The 24,188-nt window shown below is 39.4% G+C and overlaps 1 protein-coding gene across 4 annotated transcripts in view; it reads right to left on the reverse strand.

The window, feature by feature from the left end:
- Positions 1 to 24,188, reverse strand: part of TMLHE (trimethyllysine hydroxylase, epsilon) — a 95,110-nt gene that overhangs the window by 43,849 nt on the left and 27,073 nt on the right. For all 4 annotated transcript variants that reach the window (XM_055269460.2, XM_063634656.1, XM_063634659.1 and 1 more), the window contains one exon: positions 718 to 899. In XM_055269460.2, coding sequence (XP_055125435.1) covers positions 718 to 898 — 181 coding nt within the window. In that variant the 5' untranslated portion in view covers position 899. The remainder of the gene's footprint in view (positions 1 to 717; positions 900 to 24,188) is intronic.

Below are 24,188 nucleotides of genomic sequence, written 5' to 3' on the forward strand. Positions count from 1 at the left end.
GATTAGACATTGTGAAGAAGGCCATGTGAATATGAAAGCAGAGACTGGAGTAATGCTGGCACAAGCAAAGTAAAGCCAAGGATTGCCAGCAACCATAAGAAACTAGAAAAGGCAAGGAAAAACTCTCTCCCAAAGCCTTTGGAGGGAGTATGGCCTTACCAACCCTCCAAGACTATGAGAAAATACACTATTGTTTTAAATCACCTAGTTTGTGTAATTTGTTATGGCAGCCTTAGAAGACTCACACACATAGGTATGCCAACTAATACTTTCTGTGGTTGTAACATTCCTAGTCTATGTCTTTGAAACCCTCTCCCTTGTATATTAAGGCTTTCTTTTCTTTATTTTTTTTTCCCTTAGGTAAGACAGGGAGATGGAGTGGGGCTGGAGCAGTCTGAGTTGCCTTCCCCTAGTTGAGAAGGGATTTCACTATTGCCCTCTGTTATTTTTGTCTTTCTCCCAACTTGTAGGCTAATCTTAAAAATAAATGGCTAGAGGTCCTGTCAACTCCACAAAAAGTATTTTCAGACCACACAAAAGGTATTTATCATTGCATAACAATGTGAATTGTACACTTAAAATGGTTAAGATAGTAAATTTTATACTATGTGTTTTCTTACCACAATTTTATCATTCCAATTTTTGATATATGTGCTGCCAAAGCAAATATTTCTTACCACAAGTTTTAAAAAGTATCTGTCTTCACACATCTCTTACCAAAATGATCTTCATGTTGCTGCCAAGCACAAGTCAGAGACTTGGAGGCTGTATGGTGCCAATGGACAGCTAAAGGAAGTAAGCTTTTGAAGTTGGGCTGTGGAAGGGCCGGATATATGACTCCTCCCTTCAGCAAGTCCTGAAGCCTGCTGTGTAGGTGGGACAATCTGTGGTACCACATCCTAGAAGATTGGATAATAACAAGTTAGTAGTAATATACAACAACTTTTATGAAGCTATAGGAATAACACTACAGATATAATTATGTAAAATGATAGATTTAATGATCTCAATACAGAGGATTAAACAAAGCAGAAATTGTGAAAAGTTAAGCATAAATGATCTATAACCATTACGTACATTTTCTCATTAGCCACTCTTATTTTATGTCATACAATCTTCCTTTTGCCCTACTACCTAACTGAAGCAGTGCTTTAAAAAATTCATTAATCTTAACCTTCCAAATACATACAGTCATCTGCATAATGACATTTCTGTCAATAACAGACCACATATATGATGGTGGTCCCATAAGATTATAATGGAGCTGAAAAAATCCTATCATCTAGTGACATGGTAATGTAGCACAGTGCATTACCTTTTCTATGTTTAGATGTGTTTACATACACAAATATTCAGCGTTATGTTACAATTGCCTACAGTATTCAGTACAGTCATATGCTATGCAGGTTTGTAGCCTAGGAGCAACAGGCTATATATATCATATAACCTAGACGTGTAGTAGGCTATACCATCTGGGTTTGTTAACACTCTAGGATGTTCATACAACCATGAAATTGCTGAATGAGGCATTTCTCAGAATGTATCCCTGTCATTATCCTGTCAATTGACCCATAATTGTAAAAGGATTATTTTTCATGTCTCATCCTTCTGGGTCTCTCTGCTTGTGACACTATTGATCAACCCTATTCCGACTATGTGAAACTTTCTTCTCTGCTGGTTATGTGTGCTGTGGGCAAGTTACTTAAACCCTCAGTGACTCCATTTCTTCCTTTGTAAAATGAGGTTGAGAATAGTATTTATCTCATGGCTTTACTGTGAGGACTAAAATACTTAGAATTATATGTTCCATACTAAGCCCTACATATGTATCACTGCTATTAATATCGTTATTATGGCTGTTGTTAGGAATAAACTGTATCTGTTGGGAAAATGCCTTGATAAACCTGCTTGGAGTTGGTGATGCTGAGTAGCATAGTTTTAGAAAAATTAATAAAACAACACCATTTGCATAAGGTCTTAAAAGGAATTAATTTGTCCTGTGGTGAAAAACTGAGAGAGCTATGTGATTGCAGATAGGCTGTGTGGTTCTCAATGTGAACCTTCTCAATTACACCCTCAAATATGCAGTAGTGTAATTAAACCCACAAAATGCTTATCTTGAGTGGACTGGTGAGTGCCTGTGTGTGTGTGTGCACATGCATATGTGTGGGTATGTGAGTTGTAAGCTGATGAAAGGACTGAACGTCATGCTGATATGGGATGAAACCAATCTCATAAACTAAAGCCATAGCTAGAAATATAATAGAATTTACTAATCACTAGGGAGCAGTCTGTAATTACAGGATAGAGAATGGAAGGCTAAAGTCAAATTTATTGAGATTTTGTGGCTGAGGGCAAAGAGGAGAGCACAGAAACTCCTCGGCTGATATCTGGGTTACATTTATTTCTTCACTGTCTCTTGTTTCCAACCTCCTACCTATAGATACTGTCTGAAACAGGGGTTGGCAATCTGTGCCCCACAAACTAAAAATGGATTTTATATTTTTTAAGGAGTTGTAAAGAAAAACAAAGATGAGTATGACACCAAGACTCCAGACCAAGACCAGAGTAGAATTTCTTCTTTGTAGTCTATGAAGTCTACAATATATGCTATCTGGATCTTCAAAGAAAAAAAATTTCCAACTCCTAGTCAAATATTAAATTCTTAATCAAATACTCTTCTCCCACTACATCGAATAATCTCCCAAAAATCTACTCTTAAGTATATTCACCCACTTCATTATTTCACAAAATAAATATTACTAATAGGTACTTTTTTTTTCTTTTGAGACGGAGTCTTGCTGTGTCGCCCAGGCTGGATTGCAGTGGTGCAATCTCGGCTCACTGCAAGCTCCGCCTCCCGGGTTCAAACTATTCTCCTGCCTCAGCCTCCCGAGTAGCTGGGACTATAGGCACCTGCCACATGCCCAGCTAATTTTTTGTATTTTTAGTAGAGACAGAGTTTCACTGTGTTAGCCAGCATGGTCTCGATCTCCTGACCTCGTGATCCGCCTCCTCGGCCTCCCAAAGTGCTGGGATTACAGGCGTGAGCCACCGCGCCCGGCTATAATAGGTACTTTCTTAAGTATTAAGATACAAACATAAGTAAATCAGCAGTCCTAGCCACCATTCAAGATGTTCACAATCTAGCAGGGAAGAAAGACAAGTACAGGATGATAACTACTAACTATTTATAATAGTTTTAAGCATACAACACAGTGAAAGGTGCAAAGGAACAAGAAGTTAACCATGCCTGAGGAAATAATAGCACACATCTACAACTATCTGATCTTTGACAAACCTGACAAAAACAAGCAATGGGGAAAGGATTCCCTATTTAATAAATGGTGCTGGGAAAACTGGCTAGCCATATGTAGAAAGCTGCAACTGGATCCCTTCCTTACACCTTATACAAAAATTAATTCCAGATGGATTAAAGACTTATATGTTAGACCTAAAACCATTAAAATCCTACAAGAAAACCTAGGCAATACCATTCAGGACATAGGCGTGGGCAAGGACTTCATGTCTAAAACACCAAAAGCAATGGCAACAAAAGCCAAAATCGACAAATGGGATCTCATTAAACTAAAGAGCTTCTGCACAGCAAAAGAAACTATCATCAGAGTGAACAGGCAACCTACACAATGGGAGAAAATTTTTGCAACCTACTCATCTGACAAAGGGCTAATATCCAGAATCTACAATGAACTCAAACAAATTTACAAGAAAAAAACAAACAACCCCATCAAAAAGTGGGCAGAGGACATGAACAGACACTTCTCAAAAGAAGACATTTATGCAGCCAAAAAACACATGAAGAAATGCTCCTCATCACTGGCCATCAGAGAAATGCAAATCAAAACCACAGTGAGATACCATCTCACACCAGTTAGAATGGCCATCATTAAAAAATCAGGAAACAACAGGTGCTGGAGAGGATGTGGAGAAATAGGAACACTTTTACACTGTTGGTGGGACTGTAAACTAGTTCAACCATTGTGGAAGTCAGTGTGGCGATTCCTCAGGGATCTAGAACTAGAAATACCATTTGACCCAGCCATCCCATTACTGGGTATATACCCAAAGGACTATAAATCATGCTGCTATAAAGACACATGCACACGTATGTTTATTGCGGCACTATTCACAATAGCAAAGAGTTGGAACCAACCCAAATGTCCAACAACAATAGACTGGATTAAGAAAATGTGGCACATATACACCATGGAATACTATGCAGCCATAAAAAATGATGAGTTCATGTCCTTTCTAGGGACATGGATGAAACTGGAAAACATCATTCTCAGTAAACTATCGCAAGGACAAAAAACCAAACACCGCATGTTCTCACTCATAGGTGGGAATTGAACAATGAGAACTCATGGACACAGGAAGGGGAACATCACGCTCCGGGGACTGTTGTGGGGTGGGGGGAGGGGGGAGGGACAGCATTAGGAGATACACCTAATGCTAAATGACGAGTTAATGGGTGCAGGAAATCAACATGGCACATGGATACATATGTAACAAACCTGCACATTGTGCACATGTACCCTAAAACCCTAAAGTATAATAAAAAAAAAAAAAAAAAAAAATTCCTCATCATCATGTCTTCAAATATTGCTTCTGTACCATTCTCTCTCCTTTTTTTCTAGGACTCCTATTGCAAATATATCAGATCTTTATACATATTAGGTGCCAGACACTGTTAAAGGCGCTGAAAATATATCAGCAACCAAAAATATTCCTATCCTCCTGAAGCACCTTTTAATGACATCATGATCCCCCCACACCTAAACTGTCTCCTCCCACAGAGTTCCTCCTCACAGTAAATTCTAGTCTCATTCAACCAGTTGTGTAACTCAAAAATCAGTGCTTCAAACTCGATACCTCATTAAAAAAAGTTTCCCCCCCCAGTCAATTATCAAGTCATGATAACTTTTATCCCCTAAATGATTCTCAAACTTCACCCATCATAGTGTATCTCTACTTGCCAACATGCCTGTCCAGGCCCATCATTATTTCTCACTTAAAGACTGCAACAGCCTTCTAATTGACCTATCCACTCTTGCCCTCCCTTCAAACTTTTTGCACATGGTAGGAAGAGTTAACTAAAATATGTCAGTGTGTCACTCCATTTGAATGTCTCCCTAGGCTTTTCAATGTAAAATCCAATGTCCTTAATGTAATGCCTTCTACTACATGGTTCTGAGCTACCTCTCAGCCTAACTTCCTGCTACTTACCTCCTTGTACTTTATTGCTTACTCTCAGATTTACCATGTTCTTTCATATTTGAAGAAACTCATGTTCATGCTCTTTGTTAAAACTGGAAGCCCTTCCTTTCCTACTCTACCTTTTATTCATCTTTTAAGAATCAGGCTAGATATCATCTCATCTAAGAAGTCTTCTCTAAACTCCCAGAATAAACTGGTAGCTTTCTTTTGTTCTCTCATAATACTCTTTATGTCTTTCTTCTTAATACATTATGTTGAAATGACATGTTTATATGTCTTTCCCCCTAATAATGCTGGATGTTCCTCAATAGGAAGGCCTATCTGTCTCATTCATTTTGATACCCTAACATCTAGCATGGTTCCTGGTACTTAGCAGAACTCCATAAATGTTTGTGAAAATTGAATTGAATTATTATTCTTCCAGCATCATAGCCTCTTTAAATCTAAAATGTCTGCTTAATCTTAATGTCTGCTTAAGATATCTTGCTTAAGTAAATAATATTGACTGGGTCAATCCAAAGGTAGGGTATACAGCAGTTCATCAAAAAATTCATCCTTTGCCTATGATATGTTAATCAGCACTCTTTGAATATGGTGATTTAATTAATTAATACATAATTATATTACTTTTATAACCCATATTATCTTGTCCAGAAGGTTATCGTAAATGATTTGTTAGTCTTGCTGAAATTTCATTCATTCATATAAGATATGTAATTATGTCTGCCATATTTCCATAAACTACCTCTAATAGCCTTGTCAGAAATAAGAACTGGGTTTGTGTTGAATGGCTTTGTTGATAACTGTAATTTTTTAAGTACTCACTTATTTGAAAATTTGTTTTAGAAGCTAACTTAAGAGACATTTAGCTCACTGATTAGAAGATTGAAGACTCCCCCTTTTTCTGTTAGACTCAGTAATATATTTATATAAATCCAATCTTAAAGCACCTTTCCTATTTTCCTTAATGCCTTTGATTACTGAGAGTAGTTTAGTAATATCAACTGAGTTACAATTTACCCATTCCAGGACACATGTACTTTTTCTTTCTGAGAGTATAGTTAAAATATTGTTCTTGTTGTCTTTACAAATATGCATTTCTACAAGCCTGAGGTAATTTTGGACCTTATCCTTCCAAATACTAACCCTTTAGGCACGTGTCACCAGTTATATTTATCCTTGTGTTTGTGCCCTTTTTCCTATTTCTTATATATTATCTTTTAAAAAAAAAAGAAAGTATGAACTCATTGTAAAACTTCCTATGTGGCCCCATGGTTTTCCTCTTTTCTCCTTTAATAGAATAATTTGCTGTTTCATAGTCAAAATTATGTTTTTGAGAGCTTCCCAACCTTTAGAGTCTAAAGCCATTGTAATGTAAATTAAGGTCCAACAAGTATCAATCATAATAACAGAAACTTTTGGAGAACAGCCATAGCTAGAAATTCTAGTCAGAGTAGGCAATTACATAATAGGTCAATCTGAATCTTTTCATGGTTATTACTAAGGAAGAAGCATTACCTCCTGAAAGGCTTAAAGCCAAGAGTGCATTTAGCTCCTGTCAATTTTTCCTTCCAAATGTCTTTCAGATTTGTCCTTCTCTTTCCATTCCTATAGATTCCTTCATCACCTCATACCTGGCCTATTGCCATAGACTAGATGGTTTCCTTGCCTTCAGTCCATCCATATTCCAATCCATTGTCCATACTATTGCCAGATTAATCTTCTTAAAACACTTTCATCATGCCACTCTCCTGCCTGAGACTTAGCTCAAATGTCACCTTCTTCGTAAAATATTCCCAGCTCCCTTAGGAAGAGTTAGCAACTGCCTACTCAGTGTATTCACAGGTCTCTGTGCATAACCTTATTAGTGCACTTAAAACATATATGACAATCATTTCTTTAATTATTTTTCTTACCTCAATTGCTATGAGCTCCTTGAGGAGAGGCAAAGGTTTGAGCAATCTCTTTACAATTGCACTCAGGGCGTTACATAATCTATCTTGCCCCACCCATGTCAGGACCATCACATATATTGCCTTCTCTGCTTACCATGCTCTCCCCTTCGTTCTTCCTGCTCATTCCTTAGGTCTCAGATTAAATATCAATTCATTGAGAAACCTTCACTGACACTCTTATTAACTAATTAATTAGTTAATCATTTGAACAAATATTTTTCAGGTGTCTACTTTGTGCTAGACATTGTTTTAGGCACTAGGGATATACCAGTGAACAAAGAAGACAAAAAGTCTTGCTTTCAAGTTTATCTTCTAGTGGGAGAAGGTAGATAATTAAGTATAAACATAATAAGTTATATATAGTAAGCTATAAAAAATAGCAGGATAAAGCAGTGTGATGGAAGTTGGACATTGAAACATGGTGGTCAGGGTAGGCCTCATTAAGAAAGATGACATTTGATCAAAGGAAGAGTTAGTCATAAGGATATCTGGGGTAAAGTAGGCTAGGCAGAGGGGATACCCAATGCAAAGGCTCTAAGTTGTGATTATATCTGTTGTGGCCAAAAGAAAAAAAAGCAGCAAAAAAAAAAAAAAGAAAGAAAAAACATTGTAGCTGGAGCTCACTAAGCAAGAAGTAAAATAATAGGAGATGAAGTGAGAAAGGTAGGAATAAATAGGTCTGGTTAGATCATGTAGGGCATTATAAGCTAATATATAAAAACTTTAGTTTTTACTCTGATAGAAATGATGAACCATTGTAGGGTTTTAAAACTAATAGGTAACATGATGACACAGTTTAAATGAACTGTTCTGGCTGCTGTATTGAGAATAAACTGTAAACGGGCCAAGGAAAGGAGGGATACCTGTTAGTAGGCTATTACAGTACTGGATTTATTGGAGTAATCCAGGCAAGAAATGATAGTGACTTAGACTAAGGCGGTAGCAGTGAAGGTGGTGAAAAACGGTCAGAGTCTGTTTTATTGAAGGCAGAAACAACAGCATTTGCTGATGAATTGAATATGGGGTGTGAGATAAAGAGGAATGTATTAGTCCATTTTCACACTGCTATAAAGGACTACTGAAACTGGGTAATTTATAAAGAAAAGACATTTAATTGACTCACAGTTCTACATGGTTGGAGAGCCCTCAGGAATCTTACAATCATAGCAGAAGGTGAAGGGAAAGCAAGGCACGTCTTACATGATGGCAGGAGTGGGGGGAATTGCCACACTTTTAAACCATCAGATCTCATGAGAACTCACTCACAATAATGAGAACAGCAAGGGGGAAATCCACTGCCATGATTCAATCACTTCCCACCAGGCCCCTCCTCCAACATTGGGGGTTACAATTAGACATGAGACTTGGGTGGGGACACAGAGCCAAACCATATTATCCCACCCCGGCCCCTCACAAATCTCATGTCCTTTTCACATTTCAAACCCAGTCGTGCCTTCCCAACAGCCCCCAAAGTCTTAACTCATTTCAGCACTAAAAAGTCCAAGTCCAAAGTCTTATCAGACACAAGGCAAGTTCCTTCTGCTATGATTCCATAAAATCAAAAACAAGTTAGTCACTTCCAAGATACAATGGGGGTACAAGCATTGGGTAAATGCTCCCATTCCAAATGGGAGAAATTGGCCAAAACAAAGAGGCTACAGGCCCCACACATGTTCAAAACCCAGCAGGGCAGCCATTAAATCTTAAAGCTCCAAAATAATCTCCTTTGACTCCATTTCTCATATCCAGGGCATGCTGATGCAAGGGTTGGGCTCCCACAGCCTTGAGCAGTTCTGCCCCTGTGGCTCAGCAGGGTACAGCCACTGAGGCTTCATTCACGAGCTGGCATTGAGTGCCTGTGGCTTTTCTAGGTGCACAGTGCAAGCTGTTGGTGGATCTACCATTCTGAGGTCTGGAGGATGGTGGCCCTCTTCTCATGGCTCCACTAGGCAGTGCCCCAGTGTGGACTCTGTGTGGGGCCTTTAACCCCATATTTCCCCTCTGCATTGCCCTAGTAGAGGTTCTCTATGACAGTTCTGCCCCTGCAACAGACTTCTGCCTGGACATCCAGGTGTTTCCATACATGCTCTGAAATCTAGGCAGAGGTTCCCAAACCTCAATTCTTGCCTTCTGTGCACCCACAGGCCCAATACCACATGGAAACTACCAGGGCTTGGAGCTTGCATCCTCTGAAGCAATGTACCATGGCCCCTTTAAGCCACAGTTGGAGCTGGAGTGGCTGGGATGCAGGGCACCATTTCCCAAGGCTGCACAGAGCAGGGAGGCCCTGGGCCCGGCCCATGAAACCTTTTTTTTTCTCCTAGGCCTCTGGGCCTGTGATGGGAGGGGCTGCCGCAAAGGTCTCTGACATGCCCTGGAGACATTTTCTTCATTGTTTTGACTATTAACATTTGGCTTCTCTTTACTTGTGGAAATTTCTGCAGCAGGCTTGAATTTCTCCCCAGAAAATGGGTTTTTTGGTTTTTTCCTTTCTGTCACATATTCAGGCTGCAAATTTGCCAAACTTCTATGCTCTGCTTCTCTTTTACATATAAGTTCCAATTTCAGACCATTTCTTTGTGAATGCACATGACAGTATGCTGTTAGGAACACCCAGGTGCATATAACACTATGCTGTTAGGAACAGCCAGGTTACTTCTTGAACACTTTGCTGCTTAGAAATTTCTTCCACCAGATACCCTAAATCATCTCCCTCAAGTTCAAAGTTCCACAGATCTCTAGGGCAGGAGCACAATGCTGCCAGTCTCTTTGCTAAAGCATAGCAAGAGTGGCCTTCACTCCAGTTCCCATTAAGTTCCTCAGTTCCATCTGAGATCATCTCAGCCTGGATTTCATTGTCCAAATCACTATCAGTATTTTGGTCAAAACCCTTCAACAAGTCTCTAGGAAGTTCCAAACTTTCCCACATCTTCCTGTCTGTTTCTGAACCCTCCAAACTGTTCCAACCTCTGCCCATTATCCAGTTCCAAAGTCACTTCCACATTTTCAGTTATCTTTATAGCAATGTCCCACTCTCCTGGTACCCATTTTCTGTATTAGTCCATTTTCACACTGCTATAAAGAATTACCTGAGACTGGGTGATTTGTAAAACAAAGAGGTTTAATTGACTCACAGTTCTGCATGGCTGCAAGTCCTCATGAAACTTAAAATTATGGCAGAAGGTAAAGGGGAAGCAATGCACAACTTACATGGTAGCAAGAGATAGATAGAGCAATATGTTGGATTGCATGTGGCAAATTTGCAGTCTGAATATGTGATAGAAAGGAAAAAAACAAAAAAACCCATTTTCTGGGGAGAAATTCAAGCCTGCTGCAGAAATTTCCGTAAGTAAAGAGAAGCCAAATGTTAATAGTCAAAACAATGAAGAAAATGTCTCCAGGGCATGTCAGAGACCTTTGCGGTAGATAGAGCAAAAGGGGAAGTTCCACACTTTTAGGGCATCAGATCTCCCGAGAATTCACTCACAATCATGAGAACAGCAAGGAGAAAGTCCACCCCCATGATTCAATCACTTTCCATCAGGCCCCTCCTCTGACACGTGGGGATTACAATTCGAGATGAGATAGCAGGAGGGGGGAACAGAGCCAAACCGTATCAAGGAATGAATGATAACCCAAGGTATTTGGACTGAAAAACTGAAAGGATGGGGAAGACTGCTGGAGGATGTTTGGAAAAACAGATTAGAATTTTAGTTTTGGATCTGTTAAATTTGAAATGTCTATTAGATTTTTAGGTGGAAATATCAGAGAGGCAGCTGGATACATGAGTCTTGAGTTCGGGGGAGAGATATGAGCTGCAGATACAAATTTGGTAGTTGTTCCATAGTTGGTATTTAAAGGCAGGAGACTAGATGAGACTACCAAAGGAATTGGTGTAGCCAGAGAAAAGAAGATTAACATTTGTTAGTTTCTCATAGATCCTTTTATTCTTCAATGCACTTATTACAACTTGTAATTATTTATTTGTTTTTATTTCTGTGATTGTTTGGCTAATGTTTGGTTGCCTTATTACAAGAAAAAGTTCTAATGGGAGCAGGGTCTATGCCATTTTCTCCATCACAATCAGCAAAATAATATGTTGGATTGCATGAATTAAAAGAATGTTCCTTTTTTTCAAAGACTCAAAATTAAATGCTCACAAGGGCTAGGCAAGTAACATAAATAAGTCGAGTATAAGAGACAATGTGTTGTAGAGAGAGGGGTGAACTGAAATGTCCAAAAATCATAGCCACTACTTAGTTCCAGCTGATTATGGACAGATAGGCCTAGTGTTGTAATCTTCAGAATTTTTGAAATGAGCCAGATATACAGATTATATACGAAATCTCCCAAATTGTAATGCCAACAACTGTATTAGTTCAGGTCTTCTAAAAAAGCAGATGCCATGATAAAAATAGATGTGTGAGTAATTTACTGGGGAAAAGATATGTGAGGGGAAGTGGGAAGAGTGTCTAGACTTGGAGGGTCATCAGACCATGGTATAGGTCCTATCCCTGTGGAAGACAGAAGGAAGGAAGCACAGTCTCAGACAGCAATGCAGATCTAAGAAAGTTCCAGGAAGGCTGTTGGGGAATACTCAAGCCAAAGGTGGCCATTAAAGGAGTCTGGGTCTCCAAGGAATGGGCTTTCATTAGTATTCTTGCCATGGTCATTCAGTAGTTTGGAACAGTCGATGGGAAGTATAGCCTTGGAAGAAAGAAACAATGATGGATGATAGAACACAGCAGCTGGGCCCTCAGTCAGCTATACTCCCTTTAGTAGGAGATATGAGTGGCACATTGTGGTGGGCATCACAGTGACTAAATTCAACAATGCCACAATAATATGAGCCAAAAACACATCTTCAAGCCATATTCAGCCCCAATGTGGACAGTTTGTCACTAGTCTGCTCTAGTCACTAACATATACTTTACCATCAATGGGCTAGTTATGTATAGATCCTAACATAGGCCAAAATGGATTGCCAATAGCATCTAGGTAGTAAGAGTTTAAGTTACCAGGTGAGAATATGAAAAGCATTAGCCAAAGTGGGTTTAAAATGTGCTGCCAGAATAGAGGTAGTTTCAGAGCATGGAGGAGCAAAAACTACAATCCAAAAGGAAAAGGTATGAGTTAAGCAAAGTGTCTACAAGCATTATACGACATAAACAGTGAAGTCAAAAAGCAGAAATAGTTTATAATAATTGACTAAGCAGAGCATTTCAGATCTTTTGTATGTGAAAGGAGAATAAGCACTGTTATATGTATTTACTGTCAACAGTATGCTGTGAGAGGAAAGGGAAGACCTTAAAGAATTTGGAGTCTGAAAGGCAGTGACAACTGTGGCCTTTGGTGAGAGACAATAATATCAGGCAGGGCATAGCCAACTACATCAGTGTATTTACCATAATGGATATGGCTTGTGGTACTGAAAAGCAGGGCAGGACAAGGTTGAGGCAAAGTTTAGGTCAAACAAGGGTGGTCTAGGGTCAAGAGTAGGTGAAACTACCCCTTGGGTTTCCTGGTATGTCCTTGGTTCCAATGCATGGACTTCATGTTTCCATGTACCAGAAGACATTATGTCAGATGCACTGCCATGAAAGGTCTTAAAAGGGCTTCTAGGGGCCGCAGAGGCACACTGGGGTGGCATTATAATATGGGCAGAAAAGTAGGGCTTGGACTTAGCCCATCAAGACTTACAAATGGCAGTGAAAGTTCAGTTCCTCCAATCCACAGTCACACACACACACCTCATCCACACATTTATTTGCCAGGTGCCACGTAAGGTTTTTCTGAATGTCCACCACGCTCTGCTGAGCACAGGTGTTGGTATACTGTTGCTTCTGAATTAAATCTATTGACTCTACTGCTAGGTGGAAGAGGTGCCTCGATACTCTGGAGATACTGACTTGAAAATGGGGACCACCCACTTGTCCTTTGGGGGTAGCCTTTGGCTGCTGTGAGTTTGTAGTAAAAGTATAGGTAGGGCACCCCATCACCCCTGTGGGGGTCTCCTGCATTGCTCTGTTGGAGAAGTCCCTTTCTCAGATGCACAGATGTGGTGGGATAAGATACAGTATAAATGAAGAGCCCCCTAAATGCCTTGGGTTGCTTTGAAAACCTAGGGACCATTATGAATCTGAGACACTATGATGAATAGCCAGAAAAAAAATGTTCCAACAGAAGCAATGCTGTATAATTAACACCTTTAAAGTAAAGCCTGAACCAAGGCTATGTGCATCTGTGTGTTTTCCAGGGACAGTAGATGGAGCAAGATGACTTCAAGATTAGTGATTATACTCCTGGATTCTGTTATCTGGCCAGTTAGCATTCTTAATTTGAAGAAACACAGTTTCTTATCTCTGGGCCACACTTTCCAGCTATATTGTCACTGGGGCACCATTATCTCCTCCAAGGGTATACTATGTTGACACTAGAATCATTGTGTCAAAGATATATTTTTCTAAGAGGCAGATGTCACAATCCAAGAAGGATTTCTTCCAGTCTGAGCAGGAAGGTTGTGAGCAATGCTAAAACCAGGAAATAAACCATCAAGGACTGTCCAAGGATGACCTACCAACATGACAATATAAGATTGTAGTCAGGAGGACAGAAGGTAACAATGAGTGTTCAACATGAAGGATAAGGCAGATATACAACAGAAGAACAGACGGCAAAGTTGGTTCCTGGGAGAGTCAAGTAAGAGATGAGCCAATGTTAGATTGAATGGTTCATTATTTCCCTGTGAATGGCCACTTAAGGTACCAGAACTCCCTTTTTATGGGTTGAGAGGTACACGCTGAGAGAATAGGTATATGTGACTAAAAGAGACACACTAAGCTAGTCAGGAGATGTCAATGGTCCTGTTCATGGTGTTGCTCATAATACTTCAACCTGGGATGCTCTCTTCACTCTATATAAAATCTCTCTTCCTTCTTCAAAGACCATTTCGAAATCTGTTCATTCAAAGAAGTCTTCCTCACTTCATTTGGACTACACAGATTTCTATCTTTCCTGATGGCCAGTGATGCATACTATCTGAACCAAATGTGCTGGTGTTATCTTGATTTTAACTGTCCTCCTAATTGGTTCATCAAGTATGTAAGCTTTGATTCTCTAGCTAAGCTGCAAATCCCACGAGTTTGGAGAGTAAATTTACTTGTAACCTCCACAGTATCAAACATATACTAAGGACTTAATACATTTTTATGTGAATTAACAAATCGAGATCCAACAATTATTGGTTGCAGAATAATCAGAAATGTCTGGGGAATGGCCGCAGTTGGAAATTCTAGTCAGAGCAGCAACTTCATATGGGCCAACTTCGATATCTTTATGGTTACTACAAAGAAAGAAACAGCATCTCCTGAAAGGCTGCAAGCCAACAGCTAGAGCATTTAACTTCCTGAATGACTGGCAGTTACATCTGAACATAATGACTGTATTAGGAACTGAAATAAAAACAATTTTTCCTATACTTTTTGTGCAGTACAAGAAGCAATCTAAGAACTTGAAATCCCAAATGTCTATTTATCTCAAGTTACAAAATAAAACAAAACTAACTATCCAATTAGAAAAAATAAATCACCCATAATAGATACCTAAAATAAATACAGGGGAGACAGGAATAGCTGAATGAGGAGTTCAGTAAAGTTATTCAAAATGCAAAAATAAACTGGACAAAGTTGTCAAAAACAACCACATCATGACTCTGGAAACTGACAAAATCATACAACAAATTGAAAGTATTAATTCAAGAAAAACTATTGAATCTTGAGTACGAATGGTAGAAATCTATGGCATTTTAACCTGGGGTCATTCCCATTCCTTCCACCAGCTCTGTGGCATGGTCATTTTAAATGTGCAGTGGAAGCCCTAAGAACTGAAAGCTCCACTGATGGAGGGTGCTGCCATCATTTGCAGAAGATCACAATAAAACCCATATCCAGTGGCATTGCTGAAAACAATAGCAAAATCAGTGGCAAGCAATCAAGGAAGGCCAATATGACAGCTAGCCTAAAGCCTCCATAATGGTTGTAGAGAGCCACAGGCCAGAAGGCTGGCCAGCAAGAAATTTAACAGGGATATCCGGGTAATGAGACAGCCAAAGTAGGCCTTGAAAAGTTCTCACATATCACTGGGGGTTTGGCAGGCCACGTATATTTACAAACTGCACACTTGCTTACGAAAGGTCAAAGTGGATCCTAGATATGCACTTGTCCCTGGGAGAACACGAGTCCTTGTCCACACAGAAAGTAAGAGTGAGACAGGCTTGTAAACAGCCTGAACTTTGAATTTGTTTCCCATCCCACATGCAGATCCACTTTTCAAAGGGTAGGAACTTAGCCTTACTGGTTAAAGACTTTAATTGCAATCTCTGACCAACCATTAACTGACCACTAAGCTATGCTGATACAGAGGTAATATTGTCTAAAATGTCCAATTTTCCTTAAAAAATATTAGACATGAGAATAAAAAAGAATGTGTAATCCATACATGGGGTGAAAACAGCAGTCAACAAAAACCATTTCTAGGGGCTCAGATGTTGCACACAGCAGACAAGGACAAAAAATGTGCTCAAAGAACAAAAGAACAAAATAAACCATGTTTAATGAATTAAAGGAAATTAGGAGAACAATTAGCACACAGAACATCAACAAAGAGACAGAAATTATAAAAAAAGAATCAAATGGAAACTCTGGAATTGAAGGATATAATAACTGAAATGAAAAATTCACTAGGGAGACTACACAGATTGATCTGACAGAAGAAGGAATCAACAAGCTTAAAGACAGATTAATAGAGATAACTTGATCTGTAGAACAGAAAGAAAAAAATTAAGAAAAATCAACAGAGCTACAGAGACCTGTGGGATAGCACCGAACACAACAACCTGTATTAGTTTACTAAGACTACCATAACAAAGTGCCACGAACTGGGTGGCTTAACCATCAGAAACATATCTCACAGTTCTGGAGGCCAGAAGTCTGAGACCATGTGTTGGTAGTGTTGGTTCCTTCTAAGGGATATGAGGGAAAGATATGTTCCAGACCACTTTCCTCGGCTTGTGGATAGCCATCTTCTCCGTGTCTTCACATCATTTCCCCTCTGCATGTATCTGTCTCCAAATTTTCCCTTTTTATAAGAATATAAGTTAAATAATTTCATTTTAATTTGATTACCTCTGTAAAGACCTTATCTTCAAATAAGATTGCATTCTCAGATATAGAGGGTTATGACTTTAACATATGAATTTTGGAGGGACAAAATTCAATGCATATCATAACATATGAGTCATTGGAGTCCAAGAAAAAGCAGAGAGACAAAAAGGGACAGACAAAATATTTGAAAATATAATTGTCAGAAATTTCCAAAACTTGATGAAAAATATTAATCTACACATCCAAGGATCTCAACCCCAAAGATGATAAACACAAAGAAATCTACATACTGAAAAATCACAATAGGCTGTTGAAAGCCAAAGAAAATAAGCAAGTTTCAAAGAAACACAAGAAAAAATGAGCAAACCAAATCCAGCAGCACAATAAAAAGCTAATCCACCGCAATCAAATAGACTTTACCCCTGGGATACAAGTTTGGTTCAAAATATGCAAATCAATAAATGTGATTCATCACATAAACAGAACTAAAAACAAAAACTACATGATCATTTCAATAGAAGCAGAAAAGGCTTTTGATAAAATTCAGCATCTGTTCATGTTAAAACAAACTAGGCACTGGAGGACCATGCCTCAAAATAGTTAACAACCATCTATGACAAACCCACAGCCAACATCATACTGAATGAGCAAAAGCTGGAAGCATTCCCCTTAAGAACCAGAACAAAACAAGGATGTCCAGTTTCAACATAGTACTGGGAGTCTTGGCCAGAGCAGTCAGGCAAGAGTAAGAGATAAAAGACATCCAAATAGGAAGAGAGGAAGTCAAACTATCTCTGTTTGCAGATTATATAATTCTATACCTAGAAAACCCCATAGTCTCTGCCAAAACCTCCTAGATTTGATTTAAAAAAAAAATCAGCACTTCAGCAAAGTTTCAGGATACAAAACTCAATGCACAAAAATCAGTAGCATTTCTATACACCAACAACATCTAAGCTGAGAGCCAAATCAAGAGTGCAATCCCATTCACAACAGCCACAAGAAGAATAAAATACCTGGGAATACAGCTAACCAGGAAGGTAAAAAATATCTACAATGAGAATTACAAAACACTGCTCAAAGAAATCATAGATGACACCAACAAATAGGAAAACATTCCATGTTCATGGATAAGAAGAGTCAATATTGTTAAAATGGCCATACTACCCAAAGCATTTTATAGATTCAATGCTATTCCTATCAAACTACCAATGACATTCTTCACATAATTAGAAAAAAAATCTAAAATTCATATGAAACCAAAAAGTAGCCTGACTAGCCAAAACAATCGTAAGGAAAAAGATCAAAGCTGGAGGAATCACATTACTTGACTTTAAACTATACTACAAGGCTACTGTAAGCAAAGGAGCATGGTACTGGTACAAAAACAGAGATATAGACCAATGGAACAGAATGGAGAGCCCAGAAATAAAGTTGTGCACCTATAACCATCTGATCTTCAATGAAGTTGACAAAAACAAGCAATGGAGAAAGGATTCCCTATTCAATAAATGGTGCTGGGATAACTGCTAGCCATATGCAGAAGATTAAAACTGGACCCCTTCCTTATACCATATACAAAAATCAACTCAAGATGGTTTCAAGACTTATAAATGTAAAGCCTAAAACTACAAAACTCCTGGAAGATAACCTAAGAAATACCATTCTGGACACAGGCCCAGTGAAGGATTTCATAACGAAGACGTCAAAAGCAATTGCAATGGCAACAAAAATTGACAAATGGGACCTAATTAAACTAAAGAGCTTTTGCACAGCAAAAGAAACTATCAACAGAGTAAACAGACATCACGCAGAATGGGGCAAATATTTGCAAGCTATGCATCTGACAAAGGTCTAATATCTGGAAGCTATAAGGCACTTAAATTAACAAGCAAAAACCAAACAACCCCATTAAAGAGTGGGCAAAAGACATGAACAGATACTTTTCAAAAGAAGACATACACATGGCCAACAAGCACATAAAAAATGCTAAACATCACCAAATCATTAGAAAAATGTAAATTAAGTTCTGGTGCAGTGGCTCACACCTGTAATCCTAGCACTTTTGGGAGGCCAAGGTGGGTAGATTGCCTGAGCTCAGGAGTTTGAGACCAGGCTGGGCAATATGGTGAAACCCCGTCTCTGCTAAAAATAAAAAAAAATTAGTTGGCCATGGTGGTGCGCACTTGTAGTCCCAGATACTCAGGGAGGCTGAGGCATGAGAGTTGCTTAAACCAAGGAGGCAGAGACGCAGTGAGCTGAGATTGCACCACGGTGCTCCAACCTGGGCAACAAAGCGAGACTCTGTCTCAAAAAAAAAAAAAAAAATAGAAAAATGTAAATTAAAACCACAATGAGATACCATCTCACACCAGTCAGGTTCATAGTGGCTGATTAGATGTAGCTAGTATATGCCCCTTCCATGGAGATAATACTAACAGCCCAGCTCTCAAAGAACTATTAGGTTGGTGCAAAAGTAATTGCAGTTTTTGCCTTAACACATCTAGCCCTGGTGCCACTGCCACTGCTGCCACCACTGGCCAAGGAGGGAAAGAAGAAATCAGGCACTTTCACACACTCTGAGGACGAATCCCATCCTTGCTGCTGCTGCAGGCTGCTGTGAAACGAAAGAGCAAGAAAACCATGTAACACACAGGTGCCTGCCTATGTTGCTCCCACTGATAGTGGTCCCACCCTATATGGTGACAGGACTACAGCTGGTACCATTGAGAGCCCAGTCCCCAAAGAACTGCATCCTGCCCTGGGGCTAATGCTGCCACTGCCACCATCAGGCCCAGGAGGGAGATGGGGAAGGCCTGGCACTTTTACATGCCCCAAGGAAAAGTTCTACTAGTGCTGCTGTAGGCTGCAGGACCAAGGTATGAGCAGGCTGTGTGCCCCACAAGTGCCTGCTTGCACTGCTGACAATAACAATGGCCCCATCCTCCCAGATGGCAGGCCCACAGTGCAGCCACCACTGCCCCCACCTGAACATCCTGCCGGCAGCCTGGAGACAACCCTGCCCCTGCCTATCACAGCCATAGCCTGAATACACTAACCAGGGTCCCTGAGGGCAAGTACACTAACCCAGTCCTATGCCCCCAGTACTCAAGTATGCTATCCAGAGGCCTGGGGATCTCTCAGCCCAGTCCATACCAGTGGAACCTGAGTACTCTTCTCAGGGTCTGAAGTTGGGCTGACCCAACATACCAATACCACCACTGCTGGCAAACACCAACACATATCACCTGTGTGCCAGGGGATTGACCCACCCAACCCATTGCTGCCACGGCAAAGACGAGCTTCAACCACATAGGATGTAGGAGGATGCCCCATCAATGCTATTGCCATTGCCCACATCATGCCCACTGCACCGGGGCCTGAGAACCCGCCCATAAGCCTGGCCAAACATTGTCACTGCTGACATCTGAACAAGCCACCCGGAGGCCCAAGAATTGGCCTGCCTTCACCTGTTAACACCAGAGCCAGAATACGTGGCTCTGGGGTTCAAGGACAGGCAAACTCAGCCCACTGCTGCCACCACTGGGGCCCTAAAACTGGCACACTTCACATCGCAGCCCCAGAAAAACTTCACCCTAGAAAACCCTAAAGACTTTCTCCAAAAAACTTGTAGATTTGATTTCAGTAAACTTTCAGGAAACAAAATCAATATACATAAATTAGTAGCATTTCTATATGCCAATAATTATCCAGCTGAGAAACAAATTAAGAAGGAAATCCCATTTACAATAGCTACAAAAAATAAAATATTAAGGAATATATTTAACCAAGAATCTCTACAAGGAAAACTACAAAACACTGGTGAAAGAAATTGTAGATGACACAAATGGAAAAACATCCCATACTCATGAGTCAAAAGAATCAATATTGTTAAAATGACCATGCTGCTCAAAGCAACCTACAGATTAATTGCAATCCCTATCAAGATACCCACATCATTTTTCACAGAATTAGAAAAAAATTTAAAAATTCATATGTAAACAAAAAAGAGCCTGAATAGCCAAAGGAATCCTAAGCAAAAAGAACAAAGATGGAGGTATCTCATTACCTGACTTCAAATTATACTACAAAGCTGTAGGAACCAAACAGCATGGTACTGGTATAAAAATAGGCACACAAATCAATGGAACAGAATAGAGAATCCAGAAATAAAACCACATATCTACAACTAACTGGTCTTTGACAAAGGTGGCAAAAACACACAATGGGAAAAAGATGCCCTTTTTTTTTCTTTTTCAACTTTTGTTTTAGAATTAGAGGTTACACGTGCAGGTTTGTTACAAAGGTATATTACATAATGCTGAAGTTTGGGGTATGACTAAATCTGTCACTCTGGTAGTGAACATGTCCCCAATAGGTAGTTTCTCAGCCTTTAGCCCCCTCTTTCTCTCCCACCTCTAGCAGTCCCCAGTGTCTGTCTATTGCTCCCATCTTTATAGGACATCATTTTCAATAAATGGTCTTGGGAAAATTGGATTGCCACATGCAGAAGAATGAAACTGGACTCCTATCTCTCACCACATAAAAAAATCAACTTAAGATGGAGTAAATACTTCAATGTAAAACCAGAAACTATACAAATACTAGCAGAAAACCTAGGGAAACTGCTGGATATTGGTCTAGGCAAAGAATTCACAACTAAGACCTCAAAATCGCAAGCAACAAAAACAAAAATAGAAAAATGGGACTTCATTAAAAAGCTCTTATACAGCAAAATAATTAATCAACCAGGTGCACAGACAACCTGGAGAATGGGGGAAAAATATTTGCAAACTATGCATCCAACATGAACCTAGTTCTCAGCAGCCAGCACTCAAATTCACAAGGAACATGAACAACTCAACAACAACAAAGAAAACAAATAGCTCCATTAAAAAGTGGGTGAAGAACGTAAATAGACATTTTTCAAAAGAAGACATACAAATGACCAATAGACATATGAAAAAATGCTCAGCATCACTGATCACTGGAGAAATGAAAATTAAAACCACAATGAGATATCATCTTACGCCAGTCAGAATGGCTATTACTAAAAAGTAAAAAAAAAAAACCAACAGATGTTGGTGAGGATGCTAAAAGGGAATGCTTATACACTGCTGATGGGAATGTAAATTCATATAACCTCTATGGAAAATAGTATGGAGATTTCTCAAATAAGTAAAAATAGAGCTACCGTTTGATCCAGCAATCCCACTAATAGGTATCTACCCAAAAGTAAACAAGCCATTATATAAAAAGTATACACGTACTTGTATGTTTATTGCAGCACTATATTAGTCTGTTTTCACACTGCTGATAAAGACATACCTGAGACTCAACAATTTACAAAAGAAATAGGTTTAATGGACTTACAGTTCCACGTGGCTGGGGAGGCCTCACAACGATAGCAGAAGGTGAAAGGCACATCTCACCTGGCAGCAGACAAGAGAAGCGGGCTTGTGCAGGGAAGCTACTCTTTATAAAACCATCGGCTCTTCTGGTACCGTTCCTTCTGAAACTATTCCAATCAATAGAAAAAGAGGGAATCCTCCCTAACACATTTTATGAGGCCAGCACCATCCTGATACCAAAGCCTGGCAGAGACGCAACAAAAAAAGAGAATTCTAGACCAATATCCCTAATTAACATTGATGCAAAAATCCTCAATAAAATACTAGCAAACCAAATCTATCAGAACATCAGAAAGCTTATCCACCATGATCAAGTGGGCTTCATCCCTGGGATGCAAGGCTGGTTCAACATATGCAAATCAATACATGTAATCCAGCATATAAACAGAACCAAAGACAAAAACCACATGATTATCTCAATAGATGCAGAAAAGGCCTTCAACAAAATTCAGCAGCCCTTCATGCTAAAGACTCACAATAAACTAGGTAGTGATGGAACGTATCTCAAAATAGTAAGAGCTATTTATGACAACCCACAGCCAATATCACACTGAATGGGCAAAAACTGGAAACATTCCCTTTGAAAACTGGCACAAGACAGGGATGCCCTCTCTCACCACTCCTATTCAACATAGTGTTGGAAGTTCTGGCCAGGGCAATCAGGCAAGAGAAAGAAATAAAAGGTATTTGATTAGGAAAAGAGGAAGTCAAATTGTCCCTGTTTGCAGATGATTGTATATTTAGAAAACCCCATCGTCTCAGCCCAAAATCTCCTTAAGCTGATAAGCAACTTCAGCAAAGTCTCAGGATACAAAATCAATGTACAAAAATCACAAGCATTCCTATACACCAATTACAGACAAACAGAGAGCCAAATCATGAGTGAACTTCCATTCACAATTGCTTCAAAGAGAATAAAATACCTAGGAATCCAACTTACAAGGAATGTGAAGGACCTCTTGAAGGAGAACTATAAACTATAAATGAAATAAAAGAGGACACAAACAAATGGAAGAACATTCCATGCTCATGGATAGGAAGAATCAATATCGTGAAAATGGCCATACTGCCCAAGGTAATTTATAGATTCAATGCCATCCCCATCAAGCTACCAATGACTTTCTTCACAGAAATGGAAAAAACTACTTTAAAGTCCATATGGAACCAAAATAGAGCCCGTATTGCCAATACAATGCTAAGCAAAAAGAACAAAGCTGGAGGCATCATGCTACCTGACTTCAAACTATACTACAAGGCTACAGTAACCAAAACAGCATAGTACTGGTACCAAAACAGAGATATAGACCAAGGGAACAGAACAGAGCCCTCAGAAATAATACCACACATCTACAACCATCTGATCTTTGACAAACCTGACAAATACAAGAAATGGGGCAAGGATTCCCTATTTAATAAATGGTGCTGGGAAAACTGGCTAGCCATATATAGAAAGCTGAAACTGGATCCCTTCCTTTACACTTTATACAAAAATTAATTCAAGATGGATTAAAGACTTAAATGTTAGACCTGAAACCATAAAAACCCTAGAAGAAAACCTAGGCAATACCATTCAGGACATAGGCATGGGCAAGAACTTCATGACTAAAACACCAAAAGCAATGGCAACAAAAGCCAAAACTGACAAATGGATCTAATTAAACTGAAGAACTTCTGCACAGCAAAAGAAACTACTATCAGAGTGAATAGGAAACCTACAGAATGGGAGAAAATTTTTGCAATCTACCCATCTGACAAAGGGCTAATATCCAGAATCTACAAAGAACTTAAACAAATTTACAAGAAAAAATCAAACAACCCCATCAAAAATTGGGCAAAGGATATGAATAGACACTTCTCAAAAGAAGACATCTATGCAGCCAACAGACACGTGAAAAAATGCTCATCATCACTGGTCATCAGAGAAATGCAAATCAAAACCATAATGAGATACCATCTCACACCAGTTACAATGGTGATCATTAAAAAGTCAGGAAACAACAGGTGCTGGAGAGGATGTGGAGAAATAGAAACACTTTTACACTGTTGGTGGGAATGTAAACTAGTTCAACCATTGTGGAAGACAGTGTGCTGATTCCTCAAGGATCTAGAACTAGAAATACCATTTGACCCAGCCATCCCATTACTGGGTATATACCCAAAGGATTATAAATCATGCTGCTATAAAGACACATGCACATGTATGTTTATTGTGGAACTATTCACAATAGCAGAGACTTGGAACCAACCCAAATGTCCATCAATGATAGACTGAATTAAGAAAATGTGGCACATATACACCATGGAATACTATGCAGCCATAAAAAAGGATGAGTTCATGTCCTTTATAGGGACCCGGATGAAGCTGGAAACCATCATTCTGAGCAAACTATTGCAAGGACAGAAAGCCAAACACCACATGTTCT

The sequence above is a fragment of the Symphalangus syndactylus genome, chromosome X (assembly GCF_028878055.3).
Source record: "Symphalangus syndactylus isolate Jambi chromosome X, NHGRI_mSymSyn1-v2.1_pri, whole genome shotgun sequence".
Taxonomy (NCBI): Eukaryota; Metazoa; Chordata; class Mammalia; order Primates; family Hylobatidae; genus Symphalangus; species Symphalangus syndactylus.